This window comes from Melampsora larici-populina (genome assembly GCF_000204055.1).
Source record: "Melampsora larici-populina 98AG31 unplaced genomic scaffold MELLAscaffold_122, whole genome shotgun sequence".
Taxonomy (NCBI): Eukaryota; Fungi; Basidiomycota; class Pucciniomycetes; order Pucciniales; family Melampsoraceae; genus Melampsora; species Melampsora laricis-populina.
The window spans coordinates 1-27043 of NW_006768886.1; the positions used below are offsets into that span (position 1 = coordinate 1).

At 40.5% G+C, this 27043-nt stretch overlaps 5 protein-coding genes across 5 annotated transcripts; 2 read left to right on the top strand and 3 right to left on the bottom strand.

Annotated features, from left to right (window-relative positions):
* Positions 1–6489: 6489 nt before the first annotated feature.
* MELLADRAFT_114192 (uncharacterized protein) lies at positions 6490–7252 on the bottom strand (the record flags this gene model as incomplete). Its single annotated transcript, XM_007419049.1, has 5 exons — positions 6490–6627; positions 6690–6774; positions 6840–6889; positions 6966–7029; positions 7134–7252. The coding sequence occupies 5 exons, from the start codon at positions 7250–7252 to the stop codon at positions 6490–6492; spliced, it is 456 nt and encodes a 151-aa protein (XP_007419111.1).
* A 6198-nt stretch (positions 7253–13450) lies between these two features.
* MELLADRAFT_114193 (uncharacterized protein) lies at positions 13451–14445 on the bottom strand (the record flags this gene model as incomplete). The annotated part of the gene is made up of 2 exons (XM_007419048.1): positions 13451–13896; positions 14199–14445. The coding sequence occupies 2 exons, from the start codon at positions 14443–14445 to the stop codon at positions 13451–13453; spliced, it is 693 nt and encodes a 230-aa protein (XP_007419110.1).
* Positions 14446–20729: 6284 nt separating this feature from the next.
* Positions 20730–21503, bottom strand: MELLADRAFT_84815 (uncharacterized protein; the record flags this gene model as incomplete). The annotated part of the gene is made up of 1 exon (XM_007419047.1): positions 20730–21503. One exon carries the CDS (start codon positions 21501–21503, stop codon positions 20730–20732), a length of 774 nt encoding a protein of 257 aa, XP_007419109.1.
* A 1552-nt stretch (positions 21504–23055) lies between these two features.
* MELLADRAFT_114194 (uncharacterized protein) lies at positions 23056–23673 on the top strand (the record flags this gene model as incomplete). The annotated part of the gene is made up of 2 exons (XM_007419039.1): positions 23056–23419; positions 23525–23673. The coding sequence occupies 2 exons, from the start codon at positions 23056–23058 to the stop codon at positions 23671–23673; spliced, it is 513 nt and encodes a 170-aa protein (XP_007419101.1).
* Positions 23674–24080: 407 nt separating this feature from the next.
* On the top strand, positions 24081–24305 carry MELLADRAFT_84816 (uncharacterized protein; the record flags this gene model as incomplete). The annotated part of the gene is made up of 1 exon (XM_007419040.1): positions 24081–24305. One exon carries the CDS (start codon positions 24081–24083, stop codon positions 24303–24305), a length of 225 nt encoding a protein of 74 aa, XP_007419102.1.
* Between the last annotated feature and the right edge of the window lie 2738 nt (positions 24306–27043).

Sequence of the window (27043 nt, forward strand, 5' to 3'; positions counted from 1 at the left end):
ATCGAAGGTGGTGATCTTGAATGAAAACGTGTTAATGAACTTGAGGTGAGTGGGATTCGATCGTTGTGTGAGATCAGTCTATCTAACATTGATCCTATATATCATTAATCAAATATGAGAAAATCATTCATGGTTAGTCACTTTCTTTGAAAATCTCGTACATGATTTCTAACCAAAGATACGCCTTCCACCCACCCTACTCTTCGTCCGGGCTCAGAGCTTAAGAAAGTCAAAATCAGACCAAAGTTGCTGAACATACCAAGCAGAAAGAATCCCACTTGAAATGCCTCAACAAACTACCGTCTGTTTTTGACTTTCTTAGCTTTATAAAACTACTGCCCAAATCCAGAGAGAGAGAGAGATAGGTATAAAAGAAATCACCCAAAAAGGAGCTTAAGATTGAAAAGATATCAAGTCACTAACCTATCAATTCGATCAAATCATCTGTTTCACATCTTTCGAATTTAGATGGAACTTCCTTTAATCCTTGATTTGTGATCCTAGTATGAATAATTTGAATTCGACGAGGTAAGGTAGGTCGATCGATAATAGAATCGATAGTTTGAGTTTGATTTTGATGTTGAGTTGGAAGGTGATTAAATGGAGAATGAGGAAGTTGAGGAGAATAGGTAGGTGTAGTTGATTTGATTATGATTTGATTTGATTTGTTGAGATTGTTAGTCATGAATGAAGAATTGTACTGTTGTAGTTAATATTGAGGTTCAGTTGAGTTGGTTAATAGGTTGAATATATCGATCGCTTGTTTGGATTCTGGTGATTGTTGTTGAAATGATCGATCAGATTTCACAGCTTCCAACAAGTCTTTCAAGTTTCAACAGGAATCACAGCAACGTGACATGTCTGATTTAAGACTTAACCTGTATTCAAAACATAAACGATAATCGATCTGATTTGACCCACATCTTGGCCTTAAAGACTGTCCACTTTTATATCCCCATTTTGTTTCGCCTGGGTTTGCGGCCCCAATTGCCAGCTTACTAAAACTCACTCCCAACCTGATCTCGAATCTCTTCAGGTTAGTACTTCATCATCCATCTCTGATCATTGTCATTCTTATACATGTTCATTTGGCGGGAGGAAAACATAACCGCAAATTTTATCTGCGAGTCATCAAATACGATGACAATGAGTCTACCTAATTCATAGTTACTCTGATCTTATTAGAATCATGTCCTTTATCTTTCTATTCAATTTCATCACATTTTTGAAACATAAAGAAGAAAGATTTTAAACTGATTGTTTTAGATTGCTTCATTTTTTTTAGATTCGAAGATCGACAAGTCGATTGATTCGTTGCATTTAAGCTCTTGATTTTTGTTAATCGTTATCTTTGTAACATAGCTATCAAACATTCATAATCATAACCACTTCTTGGTCTGTCTGTAGCCTGAGCTGTAGGATTTTCTTGCTATTGATCGTATCACAATAGTTGAATGCAACCAGAATGCCATTACATCTTCCAAGGTCCTACCTCCCAACTTGAAACCTTATTTCTTGAAGAGAAATCATTTTGAGTGAGGATGAATTGAGTGATACTGTTCTTACCAAATTAATGACGTTGTAGTCTCCTAGAGTGTCCTTGTGTAAAACTTGATATGTGTGGGATGCCGATCTCGTTGAGCTTATAATCTTTGAAAATAAAAGGCTCAGAGTTACATTATCATAATACTAGAGAGCTCGTCCTCAAGGGCTAACTTGAGTTGCATTGACGCTGCTACACCAGGGGGTAAACCTACGGCAAGAAAACGGTTTTCGAACCCGTTTTCTTGCCGTCACGGTTTTAAACCATTTGGGTCGTTTCTGAAACGATCTCAGATGGGACCGCACGAAAGCGGTTCCCATCACCGTTTTCGGCGGTGATGGCAAACCAGCTTGGTGACTCCTAAACTCGGTCCCTGGAACGGCCTGGTACGGTGCTGGAACGGCTTTGGAAAATCTGTCGGCACCGCTCCCTCCGGTCCCCGATGCCGTTCCAGGAACGTTTTGGGGGTAGGGTTAGGAAGACGATAGCCGGTGGGTTTCATCGGTTCACCTGTCTGTTGATTGTGATGATAGGCTGTGACTGTAGAAGTGGGCAGTTAATAAAGCCCCATGATACGGAGAGGCCTTATTAAAATGTATATATTGTTTTCGAAAATCGAATAGTGGCTTTAAAGATTGAATGTATTCGGATTTCAATTTCATTCCTATATCACTATTCTGAATTTCTTTTGGAAATGAACGAACAAAAGACTATGGATAAATCGCGCAAAACAATAAGAGGATAAGATCGAGAAAATAGACAAGTGGCATAGTCATCAATCAGAGATCAGAAGAAAGACGAGTACAAATGTACATTGGTCTTCTTATGGATTGTTAGATATCTAACAACAGCTCACGTATGTAGATTGGTTGGAAACAAAGTTTATTTGAAAAAGATTTGACTAAAAAGATAAACTGGATAATTACATAATTATCATCCAACGTGATATGAGAAAGACATGTTTGGTGCTAAACAACTGATAACATTACTGAAAGGATATGTATGTATCATTGATTTCAATCAATTACATCCTTCTATGATCCATTTGGCGAATTCTTCGGGATTGAGTATATGTATGTGTCCTCGCACACGCTCTTTAATTTGTTGGAAAGTCTCTGCCCCGGTGAAAATCTTCGCGTCGTATTGGACGATCCAGTGGTAAAACCTGTAAATACAAAAGGTCGGTTTGGTTTGAGGAAGGTGAGTAAGGGAAGGTAAGTAAAGAACTCACAACTTTTGGTGGTCAGGACTAAGTCCCCGGATCCAGGTAAGACGCTCGTCGACTTTCTCCCACATGGATCGTTCCGATTTCTGTTTACACATTACATTACCTCTCAAATGTTTGAGCTTAGCATTCATGATGTGCACAGTGAACGTGCCACCGTGGCCCCGGTTGCACGTTCGAGCGAGCACAGTGACCGTTTTCATACGGTCACTGTTCATATATTGACAGTTTGACACCGATTGCAATCGGTGTCAAACAAACCGCTTCACCACCACCTCTGCAGCCGTTCTCAAACGGTTGCGAGATGCAGGTCGTTCCATAAGCGGTTGTGGAACGGTGTCCGAAACGGTTTCGGCGAAACCGGTTCCACACCTTCCTGGGGAGTTCTTGTGACGAAAACTTTGAAATCGTCACAGGAACCGGCCGAGGCCGAGGACCATTACCCCCTGGTTATTCCTAACTTAACTAAGTCCCCTCCTAGTGTCCGGGGGAAAAAAACGCAACAAACCCCGGAGGCACGGAGGGGACTTACATGTTATAACTGTTTTCTTGGTGACAAGGGAAATCCACTTTTGGTGGTGAAAAAGGGTCCCCAAATAACACTTTTTTGTACAATTGTGAAATTTTCTGTATTTCCCATATGTTGAGCGCCTGCTTCTTGCGCAACTTTTACTCCACTCAGATTTCGAATAATTTTCCAGACGCAAAAGTTTTTATTGTGCTCCAAACAAGCTCTTTTCGATTTTTGGAATTCTGAGTTGCTGCGAGGTTACAGTCAATGTTTGCGTATGTAAATCATCAAATCAAATTTGGAATGCATCAAAGATACTCCCTTTCAATCATTTCTAATGAGACACCAAGCATCAAAAATTACAAGCTTGCAATTAATCTTGATGAGCCTATTCCAAATTACAGAAAAGCAACTAATCAAAAGCAGATTGAATTAAAGGCTTTAAAGGCTTTTGATAATCTTTAGAGAGACGAATCATCTGGATTTCAAAGCAGCCAAACCGTTTGATATCTTTAGACAGTTATTTGATTTAAAGCAGCTTATCAAATAACTGTTCAATCGAAGAGCATCTTTTCAAAAGAGCTTCTATTCTGATAGAAGACTAATCGAACGGACTTTTGATTGAAAGCATTTCTTCTCAATCGCTTGTGCCAACTTTACATGGGTTGCACCATCTATTGGTCAGTATCTTCCACTATTGGTGCGCTTTTCACAGGGACAACCCGCTGGTCCAGGTAAGACTTGTGTTTTCATTAATGTCCTCGCTTTTGATTGACAATGATGATTTACACTCAACAGTGGAAGCTTTTAGACATTGTGGAAGCTTTTGATTGCTACATCATGCGTCAGTGATTGTCAGCATTTGTTTGCGATAAGATGTTTGTTCGGAAAAGTGCAAAGCATTATTTCAAACACGGTGCATTTAAATCTTATGCATCGATTGATCATGTTTGAAAGCATATGTTTTGCTTTTGATTTGTCTATAAATACTGCTGGTACAAACCACAGTGTATCGATACCCACCATCTCTGATCTATATACAAATACGCGCTATTAATCATCTTTAGGCTTGACTGTATTGCTCGAATTGCGGATGGCCTACATGTGGCAGACATCAGGAGAATAGGAACTCCATCGGTGGCCATGAGTTGCTGACCGAGATTACCATAGGACGGCCTAAATTGGCCAACGTCTTCCGGGAGGACATGTTTCGAGTACCCTTTTGATTGCCCGGAAGCCTGAAGTCCCCAAAGATAGATGCAATGGGCTTCATCGACAACTTTCAAGATCAGATGACGCTGAAAGTCTTTACTGTGATAAAGTGATTGAAACGCCTCGCTATTCAGAAAGATTTCTGGACTCTGTAAGCAAATCAGTATCAGTAAGAGTCTGACCAATAAAGCTACTAAATTGAAGCATCACGTACCAGATAGATGAACGAATAAGCATGTTCTTTCATCTTGGCCAATTCATCTGGGCCAAACGTGGTCTTTGTGAGATTGATTGCCTGAATACCGATTCGGTTCTTTTCCAAGACCTGAGAACAATCACTGGTCAGTTGTTTTCTTAACTAATCAAGGAACTTATGTATGTCCTGACCTGATTGTTTCCGAGTGCATCCAATGGGTTCAACACCAAGACCACCGGTTTCTTGGCCTTGGCGAACATGTGAAAGAATAATTCCGGAACTCGGCTCTTTCCGTAGCCTGTTCCAGCCAAAAGAAATGTGTCATCACCATTGATCAGGCTGTGCTTCTTGATTAGCATACTTGTCCTTGAAGCGGAGAGAAACTGCTTGTTGCTGCTCCGCTGTGCTGGATTGCAGCAGCTTTTTGGTCAGCGTTGGAGTTTCAATCTTCAAAGTCGGGATTGATAAACCAATATCGAGGATGTTGGAGAGTTTGACATCCTTCTCTGCATTACTTCGAGTGCGAATTTTTGACACAGACATGTTCTCGCACAATAAAAGCAACTTGTATACTTGAAGGCAGATCAATAACTGAAAATGTATGATTTTAAAATGTTTGGTTGGTGAATTGACAACTGGAACTTTGATAGCTTTATTAAATTTGATGACTGGAAGTCTGAGAAGTTTCTGAAGGACAATTGGTGAATATAAGTGGCAATGTGGGAATTTGATGATAGTAAATTGATATCTGGAAATTGATAAGAGCACTCGCATGAGCTAATGTGACCGACCCTTTTGAAACTTCCGTGTTTCAGATTGACGTGTTACAGAACACGTACTAATAGCCGCAGTCACCACTTTAGAACCTTGGAAAGAGCCCTTTTGGAGCACAATGAAAACTTCTGCCTTTCGAGGAGAAAGGGTTTTCTGCTTCGGGGGAACGAAGCGCAAGAAGCAGGCGCTCAACATATGGGAAATACAGAAAATTTCACAATTGTACAAAAAAGTGTTATTTGGGGACCCTTTTTCACCACCAAAAGTGGATTTCCCTTGTCACCAAGAAAACAGTTATAACATGTAAGTCCCCTCCGTGCCTCCGGGGTTTGTTGCGTTTTTTTCCCCCGGACACGAGGAGGGGACTTAGTTAAGTTAGCTGCTACTCTCACATATTGAAAAATGATTCAAAAAATATTGTTGGTGCCACTTGAAAGTTTGCAAAATGTGATTTCACTCTGAGGTATCAAATCACAGCTGAGAAATTTTGGGATGCTTGAAGTGTTGACGTTTGAACCAAGCCATAAAGCCTATCAACCCCTTTGTAAAATTCCAATTAAGCACTATTTTCCACATGGCCATCTTTCTGCTCACGATCTTGCACCTCTCATGAAGGCTCCCTGGCCTCCTTCCAATGCTTTGGGAGGCTTTGAGTGCTCTTTCTGGTTCTGCATATTGAGGTGGATACAAGAACAAAGCTATCCAAAGCATCTTTGTGAGAAACTATCAGAATCTTCCACCGATTTACATCATGCCACACGGTGGCTCACTTGAGATTGAAAAATCCGAACAAAGGAAGCAAACACAGAAAAGCAAAGACAAAGTAAAAATAAAGCTAAATCGCCAAATCGCCAAAAGATGATATCAAGAAGATAAAGAATTTAGAAATCACTTGGAATCAAGACTACTGCTGTAGACTTGAAAACAAAAGAACAAAAGTACGAAGTCTCAATTGAAACTACGTGAATGCGATCCATGAGGGAAGACAACTCGGACAATTAGGATGTTATGTTGAATTATTACTTTTTTCATGGACCACTATAGGCCTTACTTTCTTCGACAATTTGTTGTGCTATAGCTTCAGGACACTCTGTTGGATCAGGTCCACCCGTAGTCCCCAACAGGAACCCAGAGTTGAATGCGTCTTTAGGCCAATCGGCGGCAGCCTGAATTCAAAAATTTCAGCTACATTATCAACCTTCAACCAGAGTGTAGCTGCTTCACTTACCGTGATTGGACTGACATAGCCTTCACAATAATGACCGAAAAGGCCATCATATGATGCCTCAACTTCTTCCAAGGTGTACGGCGGGCTATGTCATGACAAGTAAGTCAGTCACTTCATAGGTTCTAGACTGAATAATATGAATCAACTTACGCCGCCTCCGGACTAATCAGGTTATGGTAGCTTCCAGTAAGCGGCATCATCTATTGAGAAGGAAATCGTTTTGACGGTCAAACCCAGGTGTATGAACTGTAAGACTCGGCTCTTGGATCAACTTACTGCGCATGATCCAGCAACTGCACAGCCTGAATTGGGAAGGGCCGCGTAGATATACTCGAGAGCACTACGTTGTGCCATAAAGGTGTGAAATGAAGATGAGTAAATAGGCAAAGACAAAATGATCTGTAAATACTCGCGCGTTGGAATTTGAAAAATATGAAGGCTGACTTGAAGCAATCTGCTGGGTCACCAACTCTGTCTGCATTTCCGTCGCAAGTCATACCATTTGTTGGGATGAACACGAAGAAAAACTGAGCAATAACAATGAGTAAACGAAACTGATTCATGATGATTGCTTAGAGAAGAAGTAGAAGCGATCAGGATTTTTTGAAACTTTACAAAACTTGAAGGCGGAAGAAGGCATGGTTGTTATATAGTCCCAGAAAAGCCTTGACACGAGCGTCCTTTAAGTTTTATGAAGCCCTCTTTCTCACTCAGCACGAAATCAATGTATTGACGAGTTTCATTTGAGTTTACCGATCTCGATGCATTCATACGGAAGCCGTGACGTGAAGTGACCGGGAGCATCGGGATTCCGGATTATCTGTGAGAATTCTCACTGAGAATTCTCAGGTCATTATACAGAACCACTTATAGACATACATGTATTTTCACATATCCTTGTAGCCGGACGGACCGGTCCCAATTTGCTGCGCGTGAGTTCCGTAGCCCCGAGCGTCACACCTCCAGCAACCCATGGTTCACATGCCACGCGACTTTTCAACCTGTCTGAATTTCTCATCTTTGCAAGTTCAACGTCCCTCGCCAACCCACATCAAATGAATAAAACTGAACTCATGTTCAATTCAAGATGAACCAACATACCAAATCAATGATTCAATCGAGCCAGAAACATGGGAACAATCATCAAAAACTGCTAAATCACAATGAGGACAACAAAAAGTCGGATCTTTGAATGACAAACTTATGAAATAATCGAATTCAATTCAGGAGATCATTCATGTTTTTGCTTGAGATGGAAATCAAAAAAAATAGAAAACGGTTTAAGATTGAATTAGATGCGCTTGTTCAAATCAATAGACATAGAAAACGATCAACTCAACAGATCAAGATTCAAAATCCTTCCTCTTTATCTCAACATATCATCAATCAAGATTTAAGAGATGGAAGCTCGCAAAATACTGACTGATTTGAGTCGAAAGTGGCAGGATTCAACTTCAAGCGATATTTCACTTGAATTTCAATTTGATCACCAAAAATGAGTCAATGAGAGGTATAGAATTAGAGATTTTACTGGGACTGTGGTGTAAGTCGAAGCATGCAGTTTATTGTATATGTCCATCTTGTGATTGACATGAGGAATTTCACTGATGAATTATTTTAAATTTTATTTGCCTTTAACTTTAACTTTACCATTCTATTGTTTTTGTTTTGTTTTTTTGGATGACTAACTTTATATTTAACAAGAAAGCACAAAACAAGTATAAAAAGGTTTTTGGATCCAAAAAATTTGAATGAGTTTGAAAAGAAAAATTCATCAAAAGGTGATCGAGTTACTAAAATCAAACTTGAGTGAATCGCTTCATCTGGAGTGTAATTATTATTATGTTTCTCTTTGTCTTATTTTTCTCTTTTGTTGTCCTTCTTTCTGATCATCAGAATGCAAAATAACAACAATCAAAGTCTTTGTCTTCTTTCGCATTTCTACTTTTTGGCAGGTGATCTTTGAGTGTCTTGTTTGAGGTGTGTGTGTTTTTACCAAGACCCCCGAAACGAGAATTGAGGTTTCCTTTGCTCAGCATTTACCCAGACTGGTGCACCTAAGAGATGACAGTGTTTATATTTTCTCATTACATTATATCTTGATTGTCTCTAACCTGATATCTTCCTCATTTTTGTGTGTGTTTTGGGGGTATTGATATATGGGATGAACTCATTATATCAATTTCATGACAATGCTGTAGATCTGAAGCCTTCCTTCTGCTTTAATTCCTATGGTGGATTGATACCAGAATCTCTTATCAAGACCTGAGTCAACAAAATTGAGGGTATATACATGATAAATAGATGTTTTTGTGATGATTCACTCATATTGATCAAAGATGATCAAAGACCGTATAATTTGAACGAGATGGCTGGGATACTGAGTCAGATGAGGTCAGATGGGTACACGACTATGTATGTCAGTGTACTGTAGACAGGACCCCGGTATGCTCCTATGAAGGGTACAGATCTAGAATTGTGACTTTTGAGCTCGCGCGGAGATACGACATATGGGATTAAACAGTGTTCTCTTGGATTTTACCGGTTTCTGCCTGAATTTCAGAGTTGCTAAGTCCAATACAGCTGATTAAAAAGACTAAACCTGTCTCAAAGCTATGGGTAAAGCCAGGGACAAGTTTCCGAGCGAGCTCAAAAGTCACATTTTTGGATCTGTACCCCTGATAAGAGCATACCGGGGTCCTCTGTAGACCCATGAAAATGATTTGACTGCAGCAGCTGAGGGTCACGTGTGCCGCAGTCCAGGATCAAAAGTTTGGATACAAGCATCGGGCCTAACGCCTCTGTACGTGTTTCAGATGTATTCTCAGCTGGGCTCTGAGAATTCTCAGCCATAATCCGGAATCCCGATCTACCCGGGTGACCGCCACCGTTTTTTCAAAACTTCGGTTTTCGGTTTTCGGTTTTTGGAATTTGGGCATTTCCTTCAATTTTCAATACACACCACGGGCTACCATCACCGAGAACACCAACTGACACGATCACCACCACCAAGGGTTTATTCCACACTCGTATTTTCACTCAGCACCCACCACCGAGCATTTTTTTCCACATCTGTCTTTTCACCACCAGCTAGCTACCAACATCACCACCCACCACCGAGCTATTTTTTCACACTTGTCTTTTCACCAATCTAGCTATCACCACCACCACCCAGCTCGAGTATCTTTTATCAAAGTCCAGACTTGTTTCAATTATCACTCACTCAATCAACTTGGTATCATTTACAGTCAATAAACTTGTAATCAACTTGGTATCATTTACAGTTACAAATCACCTTACCCCTCAATCAATCAACAACCTTTCTGATCAAAGAAACTGTTGGTTTTCCAAATAGGTTGAATTTTGAGGAGGTGATTGTCAAGATCAACCTCAATTGTTTGAGAACTCAGAATAATCAAAAATACTTGGCATACATTTTTTAAAACAGCCTCATGATTGAAATGTTGTAAGTTGTGTAAAACAATCAATAAGTAAGTGATACAAACTCTGTGAAATGATCAGGTTCCAGATTGTAATCACCATGATTTGTGATTATACTCTTTGCAATTCAAAGATACTTATGTAAATTTTTTGTTCAGATGAGGGCCAGCCAATTCAGCATTTTGATGTGTAGTTAGTGTAAGAATTAATGGATCAATAAGAAGTTAAAGAAGAAACTTCAAAGGTGAACACAATGAGTGTTGAGATAAGAGCTTTCAGAGTTAGTTGTGATGTGTAGTAGGATCGAGTGGATCAATTTTTTGTTGAGATAAGAGCAAGCCGATGGATCTTTTTGATGCAATGGGTAGTTTAAACATTAGTGGTTCGATATGAAGTTGACGAAGAAATTTAAAAGGTTAACACAACAGGTGTTGAGATAAGAGCTCGCCGATTCGACTGTGATGTGTAGTAGGATCTATTAGTTTAATTTGAACTACAATACTTTGGTATTGATTGATACGATTGAAGTTGATAAGATTTGAGATGTGGTTTGATTGAGTCAAAGTCTGGATATTTGAAGGCACAAGAGTTGAATCGGTCGAGCAGTTTGACCGACTCACTGTAAATTGAGAGGGAGGCATGGTTGCTTTTCAAAAAAATTGAAGGAAATGCCCAAATTCCAAAAACCAAAAACCGAAAACCGAAAACCGAAAACCGAAGTTTTGAAAAAACGGTGGCGGTCACTTCACGTCACGGCTTCCGTACATTCATCAATTTCTCTTTACTTTTCATTTCTTGACATTTTTGACTCAGTTCATCAAGAAATTATAGTTACAGTCAAACCGGAAAACCTTGCCACCAATTCTCCGCCAATTTGCTCGAGTTTTGCGGGCAAAATCGGTCAAGCTTTTCCGGTTTGACCAGTTCATCAAGAAATTATAGTTATCAGCTAACCCGACAAACTCCGCCCTCCCTTCCCACTCAGGTTGTGGGCGCGCTCGTATTTTTGTAGGCGCGCCGAGGCGCGTTTTTCTGGGGTTTTTCGCGCCTAGGCGCCACTTGGCGCGCCGGGCGCGTTTTCTTACAAAAAAATCGCCGAAAGCCAAAAAGTCGCTTTTGTATTGTTATTTGTTCTATGTGTGGTTTGCTAGAGCTGTCTACTACCGCAAAATTGCCTTTTTAAGGTGAGAAAAGCTGTCGTAAGAGCTCACAGCGAGTGTCCGAGTCTCCAATACTGGTGACAGGACATAGAAATCCTACAATTTGGCGTAATTCTTGAAAAGGCGCGCCAACCCTCATTTTGTCGATTTTTCGAACGCCTGGGCGCGCCGCGGCGCGCCCACAAATCGGCGCGCCGAAGGCGCGTTTTTTGCGCCGCGCCCACAACCTGACTTCCCACCCTAGTCAGCAATCATTTCCTTTTGTTAAAAGTTGGCAAGTGTCTGAAAGAAAATTTTATGAAAATTCACAATCATCATTCAAAAAAAGTTATGTTGGTTTTCATCAAATACACATATATAAGATTCGTTTGGTTTGAGAAGAAATGTGATCATTGCTGGGAGCCGATTGAGGCCAATTCCCTTTCCCTCTACCTCCTTATTATCCCGCGAAAATTCCTTGATGCTAAGAGCTATTGTAGCCTCCTTTTCATCTCATTTGTATGTGAATTCGCATATTTTCACATCCTAGCAAAAGCTGGAATGTCTCTTTTGGAACAGTCCAGTGGAGTGCGCGTGTCAAAAAAGGGTTTCAGCTGGTTTGAGATTTCAACCCTGGCATCTCTCGACAATGCGATCGCAACATGTTCATCTTCAATAAAACGGAGTACAAATGCAATGATGCAATCTAGATGCGACTTCTTGACATATGTATGTAAACAAACAATAAAAATTACGACTCGGAGAATGAAGCGGTCACTCCAGTTACTCTAAAACGAGCGTGAAGAGGGCCACAGCTTGACATACTCTACTCTGTGTGAGCGTCGACATGCATTATCTATATGCAAAGATATGTAGAACGGACGTCCAAGTGAAGATTGTGTGCTACTCAATGACCAAGTCGATTTTTTCAAAATTGTCAGCTCAATTATGACATACGGCGACTTGGGTAGCAAGCCTATACCGACTTCTTTTCCAATATTGTGGAAATCATGGAGGAGTGGTTTCCAAGAGAGTCCTACATCAATCTCATGTGGAATCACATCCTTCACCCAAGGTTGATACCACCGAGGCCAACAACACATAACTCTATTTGTGTCAGTGTACAGATAAAGCAACAACAAATACCAGAACAATCAACGTAACAACAAGCGATCCAACAATCAAAAAAATAACAGTCAATACATGAATGACAATTTCTCTTATTTTGATAATTCCAATAAACTTCATCAACGTATCCCTCCGACTGATTTTGATATAGGCAACCATTACAATCAATCTCAACGATGCTTAAAGTTACAGTTTCAATCCCAACTATAACTCCAACTTTCCCTCATCAAACTAATATAACAACTCAAATGTCCTATTGGGTCATAAGAGATCATATCATGTTGGGTGCTTTGATATCATTTATGTCATCAAAGGTTCTATTATTCGAATCGACACACTATTTCTGTGGTGATGAATCTCGGGAAGATCAGGCTTCGAGTTGCAACTTAAACTTGATAAGTTGAGCTCGAGTGCATATGCAAAACCAAACATGTGTAAGAAAGATCTAATCCTACAAGACTTTGAAGCTGAATTACATGATACTATTTTCTCTGACGGATATTGAGAGTGGCTTAAAACTGCATAAGTCTATGTACCCTATTCTATACCAGCTAGTTTATTTTGGGTGCACTTAAGTGTGCATTATTAGTGAGGCAGAGTGAAGAGGCAGTCACCAGAAGAAACTAAAAGACACTTATTATGCAGTGGTGCATCTTCATCCGAGCTTGAAGTAAAAGTTCTGCGGCCTGCGCTTTTGCCGAGTCATAGAGTCAGAGCGCATGGAAGCCTTCATCGTGAAAGAAATCACATTAAATATAGGTGATGATGTTGAGCAATTTTTTGTACCTTGAGTCGTGGGATAGCGCCAGGAAGTCCACGAAGATGTACCCACGTTGTTCAACAACAAGATTAGAGAATATTTTGGCGAAGTCGGGATTGGTATCAGCGATTTCCGAGCAAAAGAAAGGTGTTCAATACTATTCGGGCAAGGTGATATATTAATATGAATCTTCAGGTGATGAATACTCGAAGGAAAAGTGAAAAGGCTCACGATAAAATGAGATTGATATGCCGGAGGATTTGGGAATCGATTGAATTGCATGTCTTAAAATCCTATACAAGGATAGTGGCACATCCAAGATATTTGATTGTCGTACCATCATGGATTGTGATACTCCGGCCGACTATATTTGTCTTGCCTTTAGCAGGAAAAAGTGACAAAGTGTGATCGACAAAAGACCGTTTGTTTATCTTGACTCCTTTGAGTGGTTTGTGATCTTTTGACAAGTCTACGAGTTTTGCTCCCAAGCCTGAACAATCTTTGGTTGCTGGTTTTTCATGAATGTGATAGTTGATATCGTCTTTGGCCTTAAATTTTTGATCCAACCCTTCTACAGCTAAATCAATACTGACGCCTGCGTTATTAGAGAGTTGTACGAATTTGAAGTGGCCTTCGATCTTCAATCCGTTTAGACCAGTAATGATGCCCCCTGCCAGTGTTTTGGCCTGTGTCTGCGGTTTGGGCTTGTTGCGATGTTGCTGGGCCGGTAGAGGTATAGCTGTGATAGACATGGAAAAAGCCAAGAGAAGGACAAAAAACGAGGAAGTGAAAACCAGTCTCATCTTCAAGTTATGTTGCTGAAGATCAAAGATATAAAAGCTAAGATATGGGAGAAAAAACTGGATTGATAAAAGTGATACTGGTTCTTTCAAGCGGAGTGCTCATGAACGATCAACAGACGAAGTGAGGTAGCGGAAGCTCAAAAGCTTGAACAGAGGTATTCATCTACATGCTAATGCAGCACCGCTGCTCCCTACGAGATCCCTCTTGAAGCTTTTGCGCTATTTTTCCCGCACAGACAGAGCACCCGAAGCCTCATTGGCATGGTTTTATATTGAAACACTGCAAATGACGATTCTGTTGAGCTATCTTCCAACTTGCATTGAGCCTCATCTGGCTCATCACCTGGAGATATGCGCGGCCCCGAAGAACGAAGTTTTGCCGAGAAATGTTGTCTTGAGATCCGGTTGTCTTCAACCTCGATTGCTTTATCTAAGCTACGGAGATCATCGCCCGAGCCACCATCACTAGGTACGTACAACTTCATAGTTACATACCTCCAGAGTCCACAGCCCTCACGATTGCCTCAGAATATTCGAGAGGAATATTCGAGGCAACGAGGTCGCATTGGGCGGAGCGTGAAAAGCGTGTCCGCTCAGGCTGCGGATGGCTCGCCCCAGCTATAAGACTGATTTGGGGGAGCTTTTGGTGCCATATAGCTGTATACGGCTCAGACATATATGGCCACAACCCGGCCTAGACTGCGCTGAGGGCCCATGGGGATAATCGGCCATTCCAGGGTGTCTATCCAGGCCAAAGAAGAAGAAGATACCTTGGTTATTTTCACTTATGGTTTGGTAAGAGAGAATGGATGTGGAGAAGCTGTGGCATCAACCCCAATCATTGAATCTAGCTCAAGCATGCAATCAAAAGGCTGCTTAAACCATGAAGCTGAACTAGAAAGCATCCTACTTGTCACAACAATTTTTTTAGGAAAAAAGTTGACTCTCCTTTAGACATGGTGATATCTAGCAACTACCAAGGGGGATTCACAATGTCCCAAGAGCTGCTTTGGGATCTGGGGATCAAAGTTCGTACAAAACTCAGATTAATATGTACTTAAGAACACAAAAAATGTATTTATATTGGACTCTGGGTCATGTACAACTGGAACTGAATAAAGGTCAGGTGGATCAAGTAGCGGGAGAAGCAGGAGAAATTTAAGCACGAGGCATCATCTGACCAACAAGTTAGGTTAGCTTAAAGAAAAGAGCAAAAGAAGACTGTAATTGGAAAAATCTCACAGTAGGCCTGGTGAAAATGCTTGCAAAGACAAACCAACATACCTTGACAAAGCAATGAAATGCATGAAAAAGGAACGGACAGCAACAGCAATGATCTTCCATTTGCAATTGGGCTACAGCCCTTTCAACACTGATACCTTCAAAATAAAACTTGAGAATTCACCTTTATTAGAAGTTTGTGGCTCAAATGAATCAGCTGAACTTTTATTTTGTATTGCAGATGCTATAGAAAAGCTAGAAAACAACTACAGGCCAAGATCTGGAAATAAGTAAATAAATTTCAGCAGGGCAATGCTACTAAATTGTAAGATATCCCAAAAGCTCTCCTTTTATTATCTGAGTCCTTTCAGAAACTGACTGATTTGTATTATTTCAATCTCACAGTAAGGAGCAAGGCCAGGATGAATGATCATGCAACAAGTGTTAGGGTGATCAAGATACACACATTCAGCACACTGTTAATCAAATAAACCTATGAAACTTTCCAAACATTTAGCAGCTCAACCTGTTTCATCAGATTTTGGGATAACTAAGGAGACATGAAAGTTTTACTATAAATACTCTCATCTCAGCACATATCTACACATCCACCACTTTCTATACATTAGGAGTCAAGTGGATCAAGACTGAAATGCATTGTTAATTCATAGCTGAGAAGTTGCAATTGGTAAACAATCTTGATAAAACATACACCCAGAATCTTTACCTTGCACCTTATATTGGGGCTGAGTTTAGAAAAGTGGGTTGTCATTGTGTACTATTTTCCCTACACTTATAGGTGCTTAAAAGAGAATTCTTGTGATTGGTAATCCACCTCAACAAAAAAACCCATACTGGGACATTTACCCTCCACATTAGATATTTTAATGAGTCAACTAAACTGGAATGCTACTGCTCTCTCTTCTTCTCACCCTTCATCAAGAGTTGCTTTTTGAAAATCAATGAAATGGATGATGGAGTTTCTTATAATGTGAAACTATATTCAGCTACTACACAATCTTGTAAATTTAATCAACCGTAATATCCTGGTATACTATTCTCCTTGCTTACTATTTGTTCAGATATTTTGATATGCAATCAAGCAATTTCACACTTCAAAAATTGTGTCAAGTTGAACTGACAACTTTTTGGATCCCACTGGCACACACAAAAACTTCAACTCCCTGTTTGCATTTGCATATATGTACAATTGTTATAGGATTCCACTATTTAGCGCCCCCCGGGTCAATATCCGGCGCCCCCTCCCGGGCCGGACAGGGGCTGGAAGCGTAAAAGCAGCCCCCTTTGAAAAAAAGTAGCCCCATTCGCCCCCTTCACAAAACTTTCAAATAAAAGGAGCCCCCCCAAAAAAACCATCTCTTTCAGAATTAAGAGATTGACTTTGACTCAACCGACTCACTCACAGATCCTCACAGGTGGGCATGGCATAATAAAATCGTATTGGCATAGTAAAGTCGTCATACAATAAGGTATAAAAGGCATAGTTTACACAAGATCAATAGGTAGGCATAGCACGGCATAGAACGTGAGCGAGTGTGTGAGTTACAACAACATAAATCAACAGAAAATCATAAAAAGACAAAGACCAGCAGAACAAGTAAAGACAATGTGAGAATCTGGACAGTTGTAAACCGACTATTGGTCTCGATTACTCCACATATCCAATTGAACTTGATACCTGTTAATCCAATCAGGAATGCAAGTTGTGGAGATGCTAGGCGAGAGCGAGACTGCACCACCGTAAATGGCTGGAAATGGAACCAAACTATACCCCGGTCTCAAAGTGACAAAATGATCCCCATTGACAAACGCAAGGATGATGGGATCATTCTTGTTTGGTTTAATTCGGTATGGAAAAAAAGTGTAACAGTTGGATTCAACAGGATCAATTAAGATCATTGGGCATTCATAAGCACTTGCGATGACGTAGCCCAGATAAGGCATACGCATCCAGTACTTTTGAGCACATTTTGGCTCTTGAGGTTCCAGTCGAATAAGCAGGTCGTCCACAATTTCAGTAGCGTAAGGTGCTGTCCTGCGAGTTTTGATCTTCATTCCAAAAATCGTCAAAATGAGCTGTTCATGGCTGTCACAATGCCTGAACAGCTCCTCGCGTAAGTGGTGACAAACCCAAGCGTAAGATTCCTCATTGTAACATTGGAGTGCCTCAGCGATGGCAAAGTATCCACAGTTCCCATACGCTGGTGGATCAAATACAGATTTGATGTACGGAACAATGATTTGAGGCAATTGCTGGACAAATTTCGATTCGGCCGGAGGGACAGGAAGATCAATAGTTGATAACCGAACAGACGTCCTTTGAGATTGCAAATTGCTTGAAGATGATGGTTCCTTTTTCTGAATGATTATAGGTTTAGGGTTACTAGTGGTTGCCTTTTGTTTCCCCTTACCCTTATCCAACTGTTTCGATTTGATCATAATCATGTCGTCTTGCATGGGAAATACCACAGCACCAAATTCACGGCTGGATTCCAAAGTAACCTCGACCTGAGGATCTTTTCGATCTAAATTGAGATCTTCCGCAATTAGACTGATTGCCAGTTCAGGGATCAGGACACGTCGCAAAAAGGTATCCGGAGTAAGTGGCGCCGCTTTGTGTGAATCAAGGTGATTTGGCGAAGTTTTGTCATCAAAGTAGATAAATTCGAGTGTTCTAATCATGATATTATATCCTTGATACCCGTAACTGTCAGAGTAACACGATGATCAGCTTCAGCTTCAGATGAATTGAGTCAAATAGAGTAGCGCTTACTATCCAGGCTGCTCTACTTCAAAGTTGCCATTCAGGCCCTCCAAGCTTCTAAGTTTTCCGCTACCTTTTTTTTTTTCGGTGGCGTATTGTAAGTAAGATGACACTTCGGTTTTGTTGACTATGCTGTTCAATGTGTCTACATTAGACAAGATACGTCTGTGGAACAAGCAGAAATGTTATTAGCTAGTTACAAATTAGGAATCACGGAAGATGCTTACGCTTCCAAGCCGATAAAATCAATTTGTGTTGGCCATCCTTTGGCAACACCTAGTGGAATAGTCTCACGTTCAGCCTGATGTAAATGGCAGAAATCGGCGGTTTGCGTGAACTGTTGTATAAAAACATAATTAGCATACAAGATATGTTTGTCAATTCAAATGAAAAGACTTACCGGCAATGACATAGCTCCCGCTCGTCCAATTCCTTTGCGAATGTTGGGAAGGGCCAAAAGAGTGGCCTTTAAATCAAGAAGTTTGGTAGATGGTTGATCAGGAAGAGGTTCATCACAAAACGGACACAGGACGGTGTCTTCATCCAAATCTTGATTGATGTCAGATTGGTCGGATTCGGATATCAAATCATGTTCTTCTAATTCTGAATCTTCATTTTCAATTGAATAAGACACTTCGATTTCATTTGATGAATCTAAGACGGGTGTTGCACATCTAGGTTTGGAGTTGGTGTGAGATGACGAGCTGGTGGATGGAATCAAACCTTCTTCAATGTCCATCAACTTATTCTTTTCGCTTAGACGCAGCGGACAAGTCGTGATTCGGTGATTGGGTTGCTTGCAAAAGCTACATTTGTTGACTCGAGGCTTCTTAAGTGCTTCAGATACTTCAAACTGTGACTTCCAACGTCCTTGAACACCTTCTTGAGATTGAGAACCAGAAGGATGTTTCGAAGTGGAGCCTCGAGGGCGCCCTCGAGTGTCAGTCTTGACTACTGCATCGACTATGGGAACAAGAGAGAAACGATTGGTTTCCAGGAGAGCTATTTCGCCAAAAATCTTACGAAGTGATTGCTCGGGCAACACCAGAAGACTTTCAAATTTAGCCCGTGCGGCTGCGAGAAGACCTTCGTGCGTTTTTGGTGGTGTGTCCATTCGAAGTTTCCACTGGTCATGGAAGCTATCAGGAGAAAGATAATCCAAGGTGTCTCGAGCTTCGGCTATTTCATGGGAGCATGGAAGACCCCATGCTCCTCGAAAAGTGTGAGTACAAGGCTTTTGAAGTGAGTCGGGTAATAACTCGTATTGAACCTTGACCTTCTTAAGCGCAAAATGAGAGATGACTCCGTTGAGTTCTTTGAAAAATGGCGGCATCCCTTGCAACGTCTTTGTCATTTCGATTCCAACTAAAATATTGATTTCACTCATCTGATGCTCTTCGTAGCGCTTGAAAGCATTGAAGCAAGTCAGGAAGTCGTTATTCCTTCCGTCTAAAAATCGCTTCGCTCGAAAATGACTCCCCTCACATCGGGAGGTGGAAGAGTTTCCAAAATGCGGCGTGTTTGAAGTGAACAAAGCAACAAATTTGTTTGCTCGATGTAACCAGGTTCCTTCAAGGTAATCCAAACAGTTATGTGATCGGGCCAAGTTGATTACAGCTTCGAGATTGATGTCGTAATCGGCTGTTGTGGTTGATGCGACAAAGGCATTCCAACATCTCATGAAATCAGTCCACTCGGGTTCGGTAAACTTCGACTTGCAGTTTTTCGCGATGTTGATGTTGATGTGCCAGACGCACAGGATATGTGATGCCTGTGGGAACACGGTAGCAATAGCGTTAACCAGGGCGGGCTCGGCATCGGTGGCAAAGGTCTGCGTCATCGGGATAGGTTCTGATTCTGAGTTGGCGTCAGAAGCTGAGTTGTCTGAGTCATCCTGATGTTGAAAAATGACTTCCTTCAATTGAGTCAAAGCCCACTCGTACTGGGAAGAGATTTCACTGTTCAGGAAACACATCGCCACTGTGAAGGTTTTGTTGGTGTTTGTTGTTCCAACGATGTGTAAGAGGGGTAGGTTAAATCGGTTGGTTTTATAAGTGCAATCAAGGGAGAAAACAGTTGGAAATCGTCGTGCTAAAATGATAGCGCTTGGGCTTGCGAAAAATAAGTTCTGAAGGGTACCATCATGGGCGGTGAGAGTCCGGTGGGTCCATTGACTTTCCGTGATCAGGTCAAACAGCCCTTGAATGGGTGTTCGACCGTCAAGCCAGTTGTCTCGAAGGCGGTATCGAACGTTATGAATGTCACGAATCAAAGGTTGAGACCCATGGTCAACGTTGAGTAGTTGTCGGACTTGTCCTGCTGAGCATCCTGCGGAAGATAGCAGACCTATTTGTTCCATCTTTTCAGGTGTGAAACGTCGGTATATTGCAAGCTGGTTTGGTTGATCAAAAGGTGGATGGTTGTGATGGAGTTTAGATGCCTTCTTTCTATCGTGGCTGACAACCCATCGGTCGAGTCGTGATAGGTAATTGAGTGACATTTCGAATAAGCACCCCGTCTTTTTAGTTGAGGCTGAGCGTTTCTTAGCAACTGAAGGACTGGGAGTTTTTGATTTGTATCCGAGAGAGCATCGCAGATAGACATGGATTGTTCTCTCGCCCTTGGTTTTGTGGCTTTTAACCGCTAGAGCATAGCCTTGGTATCGAGCAACTGCGCTCATGTACATCAGGCCGTTGACCATTTGTTCGAATTCTTTGCCGAGAAGTGGAATCCGGAGCTGACGAACTGGTATCGCCCCTGCAATTACAGTTCAGTTAGCCTAATGTTTGAGTCATTAATGTTTAGTTTGAACATACCGATGGGGGGCCAGTCCTCGTCTCGTTCATCTGCAAGGATGACTTCGTCGTTTTGAACCAAAACCTCTTCAGTGTCCTCGAGTACCACATCCTCCATGTTGACTTCGTTGACGGAAGCGGTGGGTTCTGTGGGGTCAGAAGGTACAGACGTAGACGTAGTAACAAGTGTGGTGTTTGCAATTGAATCTGAGCTGATGAACGTTTCGGCGGAGTTCGATGTATCGGTTGATGTGTGGGCTGAGTTGATGACATTGGTTAAGGACTGTTGGGGGCCAGTGGGATACATGAAAGGCATTAAAGGGTACGGGTTTTGATTGATCTGAGGGTAAGATGTTTGATGATGATAAGGGATTCCATAAGGCGAATGTTGAGGGTAAGGTGGGTGGGTCCAATGAGGGGGAGGCATTGACGGAACTGGGTGATCCGGAAGCCCAGTAGGGCCTCCTACGCCAAGGCCTGGAGGTGGTTGACTCTGAGGGTACGATAAACCAGGAGGATGATACCAGTAGGAGGGAGGTTGTACATAAGCGTGAGGTGGAAACGGGAGTGGGTGATTAGGAGCAGGAGGTTGTACAAAAGCGTGAGGTGGAAACAAGGGTGGTTGATTAGTAGGTTGATGGGAAGGAGGTTGATTAATCACGTGAGGGTGGTGGCTTGGAGGGTTTGTGGGCTGTACTACCTCCGATGTAATGGAGATCTGGTTCCGGTTTGGAGAGGACATCACGGATTCACGTTACAGTCTTGAATGTTTAAGGTTCAAGGTTGCTGTTTGGGGAATGTACAGTACAGTATGGGGTGGTATGTAGGGTGAATTGAAGTTTGAAGATGAACTTTGTGTTTGTGAATGGTGGGAATATTAGTGGGGAAAATGGAATGATGACGAAGGAACGAGAAGGTCGAAGGAAACGAGTTGGGATGGAGAGAGTTAGAGGGAGAGGAGAGGAGATGTTGAAACATTGGGCCGGCATGATCAACGGGCGGGGCCAGGCTTCCAAATGAAGAGCAGCCCCCTTTGCTTATTTCCCTGTGGGGCTACAATGAGTTATACGCCCTTTTGATTGCAGAGGGGCTCAAATGATGATCAAGAGGGCTGTGTTGGTGGGGCGATGTCAATTCAGGTAGCCCCTAAAGGTCCGAGTCCCCTATAGAATGATTGAGGTGTCTCGGATTGTCTCGGGTACCTCGGGTAATGCCCCAAAACAAGGGGGCGCCGGGTTTTTGCCGAGGGGGCGCTAAATAGTGAAATCCTTGTTATATATATACTCATACCTACCTAGTCAATTACCAAATTGTGTGGAGATTATTCAAGAATTTTGGACTGATTCATGACAGACAACAGACACTGGAGTCTTTGGGAGCAAGACTATGCACAGGGGCAAAAATTGATGCTCACAACTATGTGAGCGTTGAAATTTTCCTGTTTTGTCCCCATTTGTTTTCCATTTGTTTTCCATTTGTTTTCCATTTGTTTCCCATTTGTTTCCCTTTTCTTTCTGCTTGTCAGCTCATTATGTGATCAACAGAAACTGAGGAGATGAGTCAGGCCTCCCTCAGGCAACATTCCTTATCAAAGAAGCCTGAGGGAGGGCTGGCCCATCTGCTCACTTCATCTAAGCCCCTCAGCTCATCCTCAGCAGCATCCCTTGACATCTGCTGATCTGGGGGACACCTGTGGCTGGCTGGGCTTTTCTCAAGCTAGCTCCGTGTTGGGTTTTACAACACCAACCCAAACTGTTTCGGGAACAAGGGCAACTGGGACGTCCCCAACAGCGCTGACTGTCAGCTGACAGTAATCACTTTCACGTCCCTTTTGCAGACCTTACAAACCTGTGATATCCTCTCAAGTTTCACACACTCCTTTCTTGTGCATCACATCATTGTCACATTTCTTGGATGCGCCAGTAATCACAAGAGACTCAATCAACCTTCAATTATCAATCATTAGAACTTGATTTAACTATCCACAAACTTCAACTTGTTTTGATAGCCCTTGGACCTGGCTTTTCTGAATCTTTGAAGCTCGATCTCCACAAGAAAAACCCCTGCCAAGGAAACCCGTCGACCTACTCCAATTCTTGGACGTCATACTTCAAACGCTGGTTATGTGGCTAAGACTTTATCTGAAGACCCAAAGAGAATATCCAAATCCGAACTTGAACGTTGACTTAAAACTCAATCTTTTGATCAATCACAATTGGAAACCTATGTTACTGTTTGCAAACAAACCAGTCTGAAAAGTGCACGTCTGATACTTGAATCAATACCTACGTCTAATGAAGGATCTGGTCAAAACGTACCCTCTAGTATTTCGGCGGAGATTGCTAGTAAGAAAATTCAAGAGCAACAACAATTGGACAATCTTAGATGTGATGGTAGTTTCACATTTGTTAAACGGTGCATTGCAAGCCAGTTTATCAGTTGGACATATTGTTGCTTCAGCTGAACTTGTGGAATACACTACAAGCTATGCTTCCGAAATAGCTAGAGTCGAAGTTGAAAAAACTAATACGACAAGCGCTAATGATGATAATCCAAAAGATGGAGTAGCCCAGGATCCGTCGCTTGCAATTAGACCTTTGCTTGCTTGTATTGCCGCTCTAATGAACCGACCAGCATCTCAGAGTCATGGACCCACATGTAAGCTTCTTACTATATTGATCAAACATACAATCAATCTCTGAGGTGATCTAGAATTGGTCTTTGGTTGACTTTCTAAACCAAATATTCATTTACCAAGTCAAGCGATCATCAGTTCTATGCTTTCTCCCGATGGACACCCTTTCAGGTTCTCTGAGATCAACCTTTTATTAAGACAAAAACTTCCACGTTTGACACTTCGATTAGGCATGACTTGTATGATTCAGGCTGGACGTAGAGATCGGGCCGATTGATTCGAACAACACCTGCTCAATCACGGCAATCGACCTGAAGTTTTACCCCTCAAGGACCAACTGAATCACGCTTTGAAATTTGTTCCCCCATCCACTCATTATTCATCATTCAAAGAATTACACAAATTCGTTTCGATTTTCAAACCCAAAACATTATTTCCAAATACGACTTCACCCAAAAAAGGATTTCTAGAATACTATTTATTACCAATTCTATTTCAATCAGTTTTATTTAAAGGATCAATAGAAAGATGAGAAAAAGAAGTAGAAGATTATATTAATGATTATTCAAATCAAGAGACACACCATTTGCAGGATTATTTGTATCAACATACAAAAAATCGAAATTGATTCTCCAATCCACAACAACACCCTTACTAATCTCATCAGATCCAACATGAATCCATATGATTTCAGCAACAATGGGAGCAAGTTTAGCAACTTTGATTACCACTCCATTTGATTTTTTTAAAACTCAACAACAATTAAAACCTACACTATATTTAAATTTATTTCAATCGATTAAATTAATTCTCAATAATGATACTCAGAATTGGAAATTGTTTTTTCGTGGTTCTAGTCTTAGATTAATTAGAAAAGGTCTTGGTTCAGCTATTGGTTGGTCAATCTAGTCGAGTTTCTCTTTTTTTTATTCAATTTCTCAAAACGTTTTGTTCTTTATTAATTCGTTTTTTTGCTTTGGTTTGACTAGTGAAGGATTGATTCGAAGATGGGCAACCAAGAAACCATAAATTGTTTTTTCTTTATCTTCTTTTTGAAACCTCTCTATTTATATATATAATATATTCTGTGTAAAAACCCAGGTAGCAAGTCTTATAAATATATAATTGTATTCTAGTTTTTATCAATTCTTGTTTTATCAAATATTCTTCTTGATTTTTAAACTTGATTTAGATACAATCACTTTAAGTAAAATACAAATGACAGTTAAAATCTATTGCTTTCCAATATCTTATCCTTGACTCCTTTTGTGGGTATTGGTATATATACATGAGATTAAATTGAATGTGTTTGTTTGGGGAATTTGATTAGTGATTCCTTGTGGTATTGTCAATTTACAAATTTTTGATAACAAACAAGTATTTTAAAAGAAATCCAAGGTTTTCATACATACAAGTAAGTTACTAAAAACAACAAAGAAGAATGAAAGAATTAAGAATAATTTTGATGAATATAATCAATAAGAAACAATTTGATTGAATTAAGTTCTTCACTAATCAAAATCAAATTAACCAAACTTTTTTGAAACATAATAGATTGAAAAACTAAAGTTTCTTGAAGATCACATGATAAATCAAGTTGTACATCATTTAAAGTGGTTAACCATTTTTGATGGAGTTTATGAAATTGGTTTGATAAGTTTGATACTTTGTGGTTGATTGAATCAGGTGTGTGAAATGGATGAATTTCAAAGTCTTCTTTTGAACTTGGTGAGTCGCTTTCTGTTAAGGTTTGAGTGGATTGATTTAACTTCTCTTCAGAGGTATTAATTGAGCTTTCATTACCAAGTTTTGATTTTTTTGAATCATTGTTGTGCGTTTCTTCAGTCGAACTTGTTTGGAATTAAATCAATCAGATGAATCTTGGTCAATCGTTGAAGGATGATCCTCTTTAGTTAAATCAATCATCTCATTTACCAAGGAATCCTTTGAAGTAAACTCATTTGAACCTTTAATCAATTCATCATCATCTTCAATTGTTTGATCTTGTGATTCAATTGATTCCAAAATCGATATTGCCGTTTCTTTCCTTCTTCATCATTCGCAAAAGTTTCATTAAACACTTCATCTTCTTCATCAATCTGCTCAAACTTATCAAAAAATTCATCCACATTAATTTCATCTAATTTCACTTGATCTTTTTTTCTGATGATAAAATTGAGGAAAAGTAGTAGGTAAAGATTGCATCAAATCTTGGATCACTTGGGATTCAATTACCATTAAACTTCTGATTTGATTTGAATGATCATTAATATAATCTTCTACTTCTTTTTCTAATCTTTCTATTGATCCTTTGAATAAAACTTTGAAAATCAAAACGAATCTGTGTAATCCTTTCATGATGAGGAGAAGATGAATGTTTTTTGAATCAAAGTGAAGTTGAGTTAAATAAAGTTGAAGATTAAAATCAAATGAAGAATGATTAGTTTGATGATGATGGATTGGAATCAAAGGCAATGGACAGTTTGGTGGTTCTATCTTCTATAGAGTCTGTAACCACTGATTCCTCGACCACAGTGATTCAGTTGGTCGTAATCCTAATGAGTTGTGTTGTAATAGTGGTTTGTATCTGCTGATGTTGATGCTGTCGGCGAACTGCTCACAGAGGGATTGACCAACCGTACTTGAAAATACATGTCAAACTCAACCCGTCAAAAACACAGTCTCTACTCAAAAGCCCACGGAATTTGAGCCGGGTTCTGGCGGTGATTCTTGGGTACCCCGCAAACCAAATTTCAACAAAAGCAGGGTAAATTTGTGGTGTAGTGCCGACATGTATTGGGAAGGGTGGTAAAAAATGATTTTTTCCATCTTGAAGAGGTTCTGAGCTGTTCTGAGTATGCCTCATGAGTGGATCCTGAATACTCATCTTAGAGACTGAGCCCACAGAATGCTCATCCAAGATGAAAATGGGCATTCTCCAGCAACGCCAAGCAAAATCTGAGCAAAACAGCCTGATTGCCTGAACACTACCAAACTCATGAATTGAATGATTCTGAAACAAAATGAATCTTTTTTGGAGTTTTCAGGAAAGTCTACAACACTCACATAGCTGTGAGCATCGATTTTGGCCCCTGTGATGAATGGTCAATTTAAAAACAATGTGACAATCACGGCGGAATAGTTCACAACAAAGTCTGATGATACCCACCTATTGAATCACAAGCTTTCACCATGGTCAATACCACACAGAGCATCCCAAATGCAAGGTTGTGGTAGTGGTATTTGGAAGGCAAATCTACAAAGATTATCAAAAACAAGAATCAATTCAACCATTAAAACAGTGATAGCAGATGCATTGATTTTGACTCATCTTATTTTAAAAACTTCAATGTAATCTGTAACCATATTCCGCCAAATGTTTTAATATAAGAAACCATTTCAATCCAAAATATAATTCTTAAACTTTTACTCAGGTTAAAATTTTGAATTGTCAAAGGAAGATCTTGAATGATAATGCACACCAGTTTGTTGGATATCCTAGTATCATTCATATCATCAGAGTTTCTATCAACCATGTTACAGGTACCCAAAGGCATGGCAGAACCTGTAAATTTTAACAGTGAATTGGGGATGAAAAAAAATCCAACACAATGAGATGCCGCTACACTGATACTTGTGTACCAGGA